At 39.9% G+C, this 10,994-nt stretch overlaps 1 protein-coding gene across 2 annotated transcripts; it reads right to left on the reverse strand.

The window, feature by feature from the left end:
* Positions 1 to 186: 186 nt before the first annotated feature.
* On the reverse strand, positions 187 to 10,527 carry mynn (myoneurin). 2 transcript variants are annotated; one of them, XM_083936283.1, is made up of 9 exons: positions 10,504 to 10,527; positions 8,822 to 8,870; positions 7,977 to 8,250; positions 3,705 to 4,648; positions 2,511 to 2,670; positions 2,193 to 2,371; positions 1,990 to 2,082; positions 1,692 to 1,817; positions 187 to 1,291 (listed from the first exon to the last, which is right to left on the reverse strand). In XM_083936283.1, the coding sequence occupies exons 3-9, from the start codon at positions 8,240 to 8,242 to the stop codon at positions 891 to 893; spliced, it is 2,169 nt and encodes a 722-aa protein (XP_083792409.1). In that variant the 5' UTR covers positions 8,243 to 8,250; positions 8,822 to 8,870; positions 10,504 to 10,527; the 3' UTR covers positions 187 to 890. The 2 variants fall into 2 exon arrangements, with proteins under 2 accessions (XP_083792409.1, XP_083792410.1); XM_083936284.1 differs by lacking the exon at positions 10,504 to 10,527 and adding an exon at positions 10,197 to 10,285.
* Between the last annotated feature and the right edge of the window lie 467 nt (positions 10,528 to 10,994).

Consider the following 10,994-nt stretch of genomic DNA (forward strand, 5'->3'; position numbering starts at 1 on the left):
AATCAATAATTTGTCAACATTGTATCTTCAATAATCACTGAAACACACATCTGATAGTCCTTTCTTTTCTTTAATTTCTTTCCTTGTTCAGTTTTTACTACAGCAGTGAACGTGTTTATGTAATTCACATTTCTGTACAAGTAACACAGACATTTTATCCAGAAATTTAAAAAAAGAAAGCATCAAACAAAAAAACACAAAGGTTAGTTTTTAAAGCACAAACACATCTTTTGCTCAGACCTAAAACAGCTGCTTTTAAAAAGAACTATATTACACTGAAACAAAAAGCTTTTGTTTTGAACAGGGTTATGTTCACATGAATAAAGCCACCATCACACCTATGATAAAAAAAAATCATACCATGTGCCGATAACAGGGCTTCAACTGACTACATTATCTATTAAAACAATGCTGGAGTTGTACTGACATCAAAATTCAGATGTGATAATCATTTCTTTACATCAGATAATTTAGCTACAACAGAAAAGTAACTCCAGCTGCTCACCAAAACCAGAGAAAATGTTGTTAAAGTGTAATCCCGGCACAAAATCCTCCCATGGTCTTTTCCAGCACTTTAATAGACTGGAAAATGACTGAAACTCATCAGCTACAGTGGATTTATCTGAAGCTGGAAACCCTTTAAAAAACGTTTGTTACAACTCAAATCTTGTTGGTCTTGGATGATATTTTACCTTACCTTTTACCTTATCCTTTTTTTTTTCTCTCCTCCAAAATAAGTTTGTAATATAACAGAATTATTTGTCAGTTACAGAAGATCAAATGTCCGTTAAAGTCTATTTCCTGTGGATAGGTTTACGCCTGCATGTGTGTGACAGTGGTGTGAAAGTAAAAAATGTTCCATCACAGCGGCGCCGCTGCGCACTGGGGCCTCACTGCTGCGGAGGGTTGTGTTCCGCGTTGTCCACCGTCCTGATGATGACTATCTGCTCCAGGCTCTGGGCCGGGGAAGGCGGTGGCCGCAGCTGCTCCACCAGAGCGTGGAGGGTGTCTGAGTTGATGCTCTGCTCCTGGTCGGGTTCGAAGGTTTCCTGGTCGGCGGCGGTAGTGACGGGGGGGTGAATAGGCTCCGCCTTGAAGTCCTGCAGGATGGCAGCGGTAGAAGCGGCCTCATTGCCGGTGGCGTGTGCCGATGGCGCTGTGGCTTTGGGGTCCGGGGTGGTCGGTTCGGGGTTTGGGAGCTCGCCTTCCGGGATGGAAGCCATACCTTTGTTTTCCTGCGTGAGTTTGCCTTGGACAAATGCCACGGGATGACTGGACGCCAGGAGGACCACTACACACACACACACACACACACACACACACACACACACACACACACACACACACACACACACACACACACACACACACACACACACACACACACACACACACACACACACACACACACACACACACACACACACACACACACACACACACACACACACACACACACACACACACACACACACACACACACACACACACACACACACACAGGAAGAACACGCTGCTGTATCACTGATCAGCTGATCACCGGCGATGTAAACCCACTCTGACCCTGCAACTTTCCGGGAGATGACTCTATAGGGCCAGTGGAAACACGCCTATTGTCCTCACTTTGTTGGGAAAATTCTAAAATTGGTCCTCACAAAAATAGCTGTACAAATACAAAAAAAAACGCTCACCTGCTCTGGCTCTCTCCTTGTGTTGCCGCACTTCATCAGCGTGAGCCTTCTCCTGGTGTTTGATCATGTTCTTCACACTAGCAAAGCGGTTTCCACACAGCAGACACTGCACGCCGTTGTTCCCCTCTACACACAAACAAACAAACGCACACACACTTCTTTATTTTTACTTCAGTGGCGTCATGTTACTTTAAAAAAAGTTGTTCTGTTACACAAGAACAAAAATAAACAAGGTTTTTATTGACTGTATTCAAGTGTTGTTGCCAGTAAACTGTATTTATTGTAATAATAAACTCACCAGGGTGAAGTCGCCTCATGTGTTTCTTCAGCTCGGAAGACGTCACAAAACTCGAGTCACACTGCAGCTGTGAACATTTGTACGGAGTCTCACCTGAAATGCAATATTTATAATATATAATATATTCAGAACAGCTACTTTGAGCCAAAAGAAGACTCGTTTTGGCTGCTTAATATCTTAATAACCGCAGGGGGGAATCTCACCTGTGTGTTTCCGTGCGTGAGCAATGAGAGAAGAGGAGACGGAGAACGACATGCCGCACAGATCACACTGGTACGGTTTCTCTCCGGTGTGTCGTCGCTTGTGATAGGTCAGTGTGCTGGACTGAGCGAACGCCTGACCACAGATGTCACAGACGTACGGTTTTTCGCCGCTGTGCAGTCTGTGGAGAACAGAGAACATTGAAATGCCCAAACAATAATAATCTGACTCAATGTCTGCAGATAAATGCTAAAACAAACATTAGGAACACAAACTAAAAGCTTCTCTATCATCGAATCATTTAATGCACCGTTGTGTACCTGATGTGTATTTTGTAGTTGGACGAGGTTGCGAACTTAAAGCCGCAGCGCTCGCAGGTGTAAGGCTTCTCCTCCCCGTGGTGCATCCGGCGGTGAGCGACCAGCTGACACTTCTGAGCAAAACACTTGTCGCAGTCGGAACAAGTGAACGGCTTCTCGCCTGCAACAAAATGGCAGAGACAAGAGACGTGAGGTAGTTCAGAGTCCACCTGATCCACTTTATAAAAACTAACAGGGGTTTGTGCGTCTGAAACTTAGATTTTCTTACAGCCTTTACAGAATAAATCATTAATGAATACGTCTAAAAAATAACAGACAAATGAACTGATAATAAAATATCAAATAAAACATAAAACATCATTACAGGCTTTCCGTAGTCAAATTCAAGCACTTCCATGGTCCATTTTAAGCTTTTCCAGCACCCCACAGCTATAGGAAAATCCCATATTTCTATGAATACATACATACTCAAAATAATTATGTCACATTCTCATTTCAGGCTCTCCAACTTTTTTATTTCTACTCTATAGCTATTTGCAGTAAAATAATTTCAAGCCTTTTCAAACCTTGAAAACACATTAAACATTAAATTTAAAGTATTTTCAAGGATTTCAACCCACATATGAACCCTGTTGTTAGCTGACAGAATCCCTCTATGGGAGTAAATCATTGGATTTTGAAATTAAAAAGCTACTGAATTTTGAGAACTGGATATGTATGCATTGAAAATATGTATTTGAATGTTTTGACTCTGAATAAAACTTTTTATTTTTCAATGTTCATAAGTTCAAGGAGTTAGGATTTAGGGTTCAAAAAATCAAGGCAAAAAAATTAAACGTTACAAATGTCAAAGTCAAATTGCATTTTTTTAAGGTTGAATTTTGAAAACTTTAAATTTATAAAATTGAATTGTAAACATTGTATTTTGCATCTGAGTTTGGTATATGGACATTTTTAAAGTCGAAATTTTTTAACATTTAAAGTACGTCAGAACTTTTTTATTCATATTTTCAATGCATAAATATTCAGAGCAAAAAATAAATGGCTTTTTAATTTCAAAATCCGGTGAAACCGATTTACTTCCATATCCCTCGTGTAATTTCTTCTGTCCTACCTCAAACGTTAAAGAAAAAGAAGTCGTGCCCGTCCTCCTGACCCCCTCACAGGTGATGTGTTCACCCTCTGTCAGCTCACCCGTGTGTATGCGCAGATGTGTTTTCAGCTGAGTCGCCTGTCTGAAGTTTTTAGAGCAGAAGATGCAGACGAACGGTTTCAGGCCCTTGTGGATCTTCTCATGTCTGCGCAGGCTGCTCACGTCTTTAAACAGTTTGTCGCACTCGGTGCACGACAGCGACATCTCGTCCATTTCCGAAGGGTCCTGCTCGCCTGGCTCGCCCTCCTCCATCAGGTCATCATCGGCCCCAGACACGTCGCTGTCCTCCTCGTCCATATCCAGGATCTTCCTCCTGCCTCGCCCCCGGCCTCTCCCTCTGCCTCTCCCCCTCCCCCGGCCTTGCCCTCTCCGCCCATCTCCGCTGCTCAGGCGAGGCTTCTTGGCGGGAACGTCGTCCTCCAGAGACGGGCTCCAGTCTTCAGACTTGTCCCCGAAATCCTTCACGCTCCCGTCAGAGTCTTCTGTCTGAATTTCTCTTTTAATCGCACCTCTTCCTCTCCCTCTCCCTCTCCCCCTGCCTCTCCCTCGGCCTCTCCCCCTCCCCCTGTAGCCCTGGGTTTTGAGTGTTCCGTCAGTCGAGCTGCTCGGCTCCGCCTCCTGGCCGCCGAAGCTTTTAGGCTTTCTGCCTCTCTTCCTTCCTGTTCCTCTTCCGACACTCTTTAGGGAGGCGTGGGTGTACTCTTCATCACTCCTCTCTCCCTCATCTAAGTCTCTGTCCTCCTCACCCAGCTCTGCCTTCCCATCCTCTTGAAACTCCCCCGTAATGGAGACAATAGACAGGGGGACTGGCGAGCTGGGGCTGCCGGGGGAGGCCAGACTGCTAGGAGAGAGACCGGCTTTTTTATCCATCTCTGACGGGGACGTTTCGCTCAGCTCGGACCAGTGCGGGGTGTCCTCCAGATACTTGGTGGCCTCAGACATCCCCAGGAACACAGCGGCTCGACGCACCGCTGCCTGTCTGGTGCTGGAAACAACAAAACAAACCTTTTATTCATTTAGTTAAAAAACAATTTCTTACAATATGTAAGGGGTCTCTCAGCCCAAACACAGAAACAAAACACAGAGAAATGTCCTAAGATTATGGATGGAGCAAACAATTCCATCCACCAATCTTCAACTGCTGACACCCTGGACAGGACGGCAGTCTATTACAGGGCACATAGAAACAAACAGGTGAACCTAACACCTACATGTCTTTGGACTGTGGGAGGAAGCCGGAGAACCCGGAGAGAACCCATGCAGACACGGGGAGAACATGCAAACTCCACACAGAAGGGCCCCAGCTGGGATTCAAACCAGGAACCCTTGAGGCGACAGTGCTAACCACCACTGTCCCGCCCTGAGCCAACAATTATTACGTCAATTAATCATTTATGTGTAAAATGTTAAAAACTGTTTTTATAAAATATGGATCAAAGCTCAAGATGCTCCTAACTTAAAGATATTTTGTCACAGAGGAGGAAAGAACCCAGAAAATATTCAGTTAAGAAGCTGAAATCAGAGAATTTTGACTGTTTTTCTTTAATAAATGACTCAAAAATGATTAATTAATTATTAAAATAGCTGGCAATTATTTCAATAAATGACAACTAAATGATTATTTCATTAATCGTTGCAGTTCTTATTATTAATCTAGGCAGCAGAGATCTCCTCCTCTCCAAACTAAACCAGTAAAAACACGGAATTAAGTAGTTTCACGTTAAGAATCTGTGTTTTTCTGAAGCTTTTCAGCTGTTCGGACCAAGATTTTTTTGTATTGTATTGTATTGTATTTATTTGCTCCTTTCATGAAAATGCCTGTTCATTACATTGTACCCACAATGATGAATTCAATTCACAATTACAGTTGCATACATTTAAACATTTACATGAATGGAAAGGAGCAGATAAGAATACAATTCTTATATTTGTCTGCCCCTTTTCAACATAACACAAACATGTGATGACCTCCCCTGATTTCCCCCACCCTTGCTAGATCTAGACGTTCAGGAGGTTTTAACCAGAATCTGTTATCTGTTATATCTGCAGAGGTCTCTTTATGGACCTGGTGACTGAAACAAGTAAAAATACTGAATAAAGTAGTTTTCACGTTAACTAGACCTGCAAGAAGGTATCAACGGGGTCCAAGCCCCCCATGCAACTCGGACCTAGCGACTTGCAGAGGCGATGCAATTCGGACCTGCAGGTCCATGGGCATGATGCAATCGCAGCTTGAACGCAGCACAGATTGTAGTTTGAAAAGAAAGTGTAGGTATTTTAGTTAGTAGATATTGCGTTTGTTCACACAATGCATGCATTACTCAATTTTGCATAACAGCCCCAGCTTGTGGTCAATGATTTCAGATTCTGCACAGACCCTCAGTGCAGCTCTTGAAATAACTTCTCCAAGTTGTGTGATAATCAGGGAAACTACTTCAAAGTAACACACCACTTCCTGTTTTGACTACATTGTACCAAGTCTTTCCTCTTTTGATAACTTGATCGTAGTGTTAGAAAGATTATGTGTGCAAAATTTTGTGCTGATGAGACTCTTGGCCTTGGACGAGTTCGCAAAAGTAGGTTTGATTATTTTTCGCACGGTTTGTCTATTTTTCAATTTTGTGCAACAACACCAACTAATGTCTGATTGACCTCAAATTTTGCACAGAGCCTGAAATTTCTATTGAGAACTAGCAGTCCGGGCTTGATGTTTTTCGGACTAATTTTTGCGAAGATATACAATACTTCCTGAGTACAAAATACAGGAAGCTGTTTCTTCGTAAAATACACGTTTTGGACTATTTCAATTCTTTTGATAACTTTTCATTAAGATTATTAAAGGATTATTCCTCCAAAGTTTTGTGGTGACCGGACCCTCAGCCTAGGAGGAGTTTGAAAAAAAAAGGTTCTTCATTCCTTGCAATTTTGTGCAAAAATACTCAGCAGTATGTGCCGTGGTCTACATCCAAAGATTCAGGGCCTTTCAGAGAACATGTGGATGTAAGAAATCTATATTTGCAATATACAATGTGGAAGTTAGAGGCCAACTAGCTTTTCCTTAATTAAAGCGCCACCTTGTGGTGGACGTGTCATTTGTGGTGTGTTCAGTGGAGGCACCAGTCTATACCTCCCTGAAAGTTTTGTTTCCATAACTTGTATGGTTAATGCTCCAGTAGGAGTGATATTCAAAACAGCACCACCTCCTGAATGATTGATGTCATATTTTTCTCAAAGCCTCAGACGAGCATCAGAAACTATTGTTCTAAGTTTCTTGTTAATCTGACTTATAATTGCTAAAATATAATTAATTCTGCACAACAGTGCCACCTAGTGGTTGGTTGGTGTGCAATTTTGTTGAAGGCCTCAGTAAGACATAGGAAACTAGATTAGCAAGTTTTGTGTCAATCAGACACAATTTGAGAAAGATACACAGCACTTCCTGTTTTGACTGTAATCTACAGAAAGTTGTTCCTTTATAACTTTCGCATTTATAAAAGTATTAAAATTCTTTTGATAACATTTGGCCAAGACCATCTAAACATAATGTGTACTGAGTTTCATCTTGATCGGACACTCGGTCTATGAGGAGATTGAAAAAGTAGCGTTTACATATATCACAATCCTGCGGAAAGAAAGTAGGTGGAAATCCTGAGATCCACGTAGGTTCAGGGAACGCCTGAATTTAAGAATTTTGAATGTGCGAGGTACGATGTGGGAGCTACAGGCAAAAAGGCATTCAACTTTATTATAGCGCCGCCTGCTGGTAAACATTTGTCATTTTTGGTGTCTGCCGTACGTGCAGGGGTGTGAACCAAAGATCAAAGTTTCACCTCCATAACTTGTACGGTGTAGGCTGCAGTATGAGTTTTACCGATGGGCAAAACAACAATGTGAAAACAATAGGGTTCCCAGCACTGCTGGTACTGGGAGCCACGCTGCTGCTTGCATTGCTGGCCCCAGCCCCCTCGGGCTTGGACCCCTACAAATCAAAAAGTGTTTCTCTGACACCGTTTGCTCGCAGCTCCTTTTGCCAGCAAGCCAGAGCTGCTGGTCTTGTTTCTCTGATAACCTCAGATCCACAGTTGACGCTGACTAAAACACTTTGGTTCAAATGGAGAGTTAAAAACCACCAAGATCTAAAAAGTATTTGGTAAAAATAAGACTAGAAACTGGATAAAAGTCAGTTTGTTGCAGACTTGGGATGCCGGGCCGTTTTTTTGTTTGAACATTGCGGTTGATGTAAGAACACAACTAAACAATATATAAAACACAGCTTGTGATATCTTTAACTTGTATATATAACGCAGTTTTACCTGCTGAGGTTCATCTGTCCAGTGTAGATAAACTCCAGAAGCTTCTCCAGAGCGTAGCGGCTGACCTTGTCGGGGTCCAAGGTTGTGATCTCTTGACCCTTTTCCGCCTGGGAAGAGAAGTACTTGCTGAACGCGGCCAGGATGTTACGGTGGGCTCTGAACTCCACGTCTCTCACCATGATGGTGATGTCACACAGGAAGTCCATCTCCCGCTGCTGGTGGAGACGATGCAGGAGCAGCTTTCCGTGGTTGGTGACATGAGCCATCTCTGCAGCTGGTTAACATTAATGACACTGTTTTATATCAGATATTGTCCTCTGGGGGGTGCCGTGAGCTGCTTAAAACATGAACCACGAACTGCACAGGACTTTCTGCATAATGAGAAATTTTGAATGCAGGACTGTACTTTTTACTACTTTTACAAATATCTGAGTTATTCTTCCACCTCTGTCACCATGTGTGTGTTTTCAAATTATGGGTGCAATTATCCATCATGTACATATCTGCATAAATTAAATGCTGTCTTGTTGCATATTTGTTTATCACTCAGCGACTCCTGAGCTGCAGAAAAAAGTTTTTTTTTAAAGTGTGAGATCAATAAAATATATGTTATCCTAATAACTGTACAGGTCTTGAACTGATTTAACAAATACAATACAACACAAAACAAACAAATACAAATTTAATTTAATAAGACTTAATAATCTGTGTATATTACTAACTTAGTGAAAAAATCCAATGTCAGAGCTAAAAAACAGAATATTTATATGATATTAAAATAATACTAAATATGGCTTTAAAGTACACGAAAAACGTAATATATAAACATGTAAAGTCAAACTCACGCTCAGTGGTGTGTCTGCTTCCCCTCCTCTTTAACCGTCGTTTTCTCTGCTGCAGTTAGTTGTGAATTAAACGAGTCAGAAGACAATCCATGGATAATAATAACTAAAAACACAGGTACCATCTATATAAACACTTTTTTTCTTTATGTTGTTTATTGAGTCATCATAAAACAATAATTATAAAGTGTAAATTCCAAAAATTAGAAAAACAAGAAATATGTAAAGAAACAAGGAAATACATCTATCACATTTGTAACCCTCGAAAATAGCATTACAAAACTATTTTCTTGGAAACCAAAAAAAGGAAATAATTAAAAATGAAATGCATAAATAAATAAATACAGGGATAAATTAATAAATGCATGTATAAATAATTAAAAATAACTAAATGCATAAATAAAAGAATAAATAAATTCATGCTTTACATTTATTTCTACATTTTGTTCGAATGTATGTATTAAGTTGTGTCATATGTAACATATGGAGGACTAAAAATTACGTAAGTATCAATAAATAAATGCATTCATAAACATGGGAATGGATAAATAAATGCTCAAATTAATGTATGAATAAATAAATGCTTTACATTTATTTCTACATTTTAGTTATTTATTTCTGTATTTCTTTGTCTATATGTTAAATAAGTAGGAGGGAATTTTTTCATGTATTTATTTATTTATTTATTCCTGCATGTATTTATTTTTAGACTTAAGTCATGTGTAATCCTCCATACTTTAACACATGGACACAGAAATACAGAAATAAATAAATGTAAGTGAAAAAATGTAGAAATAAATGTTAAGCATTTTGCTATACATTTATCTATGCATTTATCGAGACTCATGTTTAGCCCTCCATACTTTAAAATATGGACATAGAATATATAAATGTAGGTGAGCAAAGATATTGAAATAAATGTAAGCATTTGTACGTTATTCATTAATTTTATCATTTATATATTCATTCCCGTATGTACGTATGCATTTATTCATTGATGCTTCAGTCATGTTCAGTCCTCCATATAATACATATGGACACAGAAATAAATAAATGTAGGTGAACAAAATATACAAATAAACGTTAAGCATTTATTCATTTATACATCTAGGCATGCGTTTATTTATTTATGCATTGCTGCAATTACCTATGGAGACTTAAGTCATGTTTAGTCCTACAAAGTATAATAAACACTTATGAAAACACATAATTCTCTGATTGACAGTTGAGATGGAAAAGCTTTGAGTTTTGGAAAATAAAAGCTCCCGCCTGCTTCCTGAGTAGGCCTGACGGTGAGGCTAATGTTAGCATCAGTGTCGTAGGTAGGTTAAAATGACTTGAGATGTTGGTTTATCGGTTCAGGTAGATGCATACATACGTCGTGCACTTTGCAAGCCGCCTCAGAAGCTCTGATAGTGTTTAAGTTTGTAACAAGAGCGGGTGATGTGTGCAGCTGACGCTAACTGGTTTGTTGGTGGTAAAAAGCGCGGAAAACATTGTGCTCTTATTTCGAAGGTTCGACGGTTTATCCCGGCGGTGTCGACGTAAGTTGGCTCAAAAACGTAAGAAACGGTTAATTCAACGACGAGACTTGCAAACGCGTCATCAATTATGTTATAGTACAGGTGTAAATGTACTATTTTTAATCTGGCACAAAGTAAATAAAAGAAGCAGGAAAAAAGTACCTTCTTAATATCCGCGATCTCCAAGCATTATTCCGTCACGTCAGTAGTTCTCGCGAGATTTCCCCACCACCAAAATGAGCAGAGATACTCTTTTGGGTCAAGATGAACAACGCCACGCCCGGACAATTGGACGAGAGTGAGGTATGACTACTATAACACAAATGTGGAATTTACTCAATGATATTGGGATTACTGATAAAAAGAAGAGATTTCCTTCTGAATTAATCCACTGTAATTAGCGTTTTCATCTTTGATTTTAGGATACAGTAGGCTACAAATCAACTTTAAAAGTGCATAGAATGTACATATTTATTTATATGTAACTATGTAAACCAAATGAAATGTGATATATTTAGATCATCCTTTTTATCTTTTGTTAGTTTGCCTGTTTTCTAATCTATTACGTTTTTGTCCCGTTATTTTTTTAAATGTATATTTTTACTGTATATGAATGCAATTAGATCTAATATATATAATAGTAATTACAAAAG

The sequence above is a fragment of the Echiichthys vipera genome, assembly GCF_963691815.1.
Source record: "Echiichthys vipera genome assembly, chromosome: 21".
In the NCBI taxonomy this organism is placed as follows: Eukaryota; Metazoa; Chordata; class Actinopteri; order Perciformes; family Trachinidae; genus Echiichthys; species Echiichthys vipera.

What these genes read in the sequence shown, in the direction of transcription:
- mynn (XM_083936283.1), bottom strand. Translation starts at nt 8,242, where the DNA reads ATGGCTCATGTCACCAACCACGGAAAGCTGCTCCTGCATCGTCTCCAC. An exon ending in ACATCTGCGCATACACACGG is followed by an intron (nt 2,671 to 3,704) that starts GTGAGCTGACAG and finishes ATTTTGTTGCAG; the next exon opens with GCGAGAAGCCGTTCACTTGT. An exon ending in TCACGCACGGAAACACACAG is followed by an intron (nt 2,083 to 2,192) that starts GTGAGATTCCCC and finishes ATTGCATTTCAG; the next exon opens with GTGAGACTCCGTACAAATGT.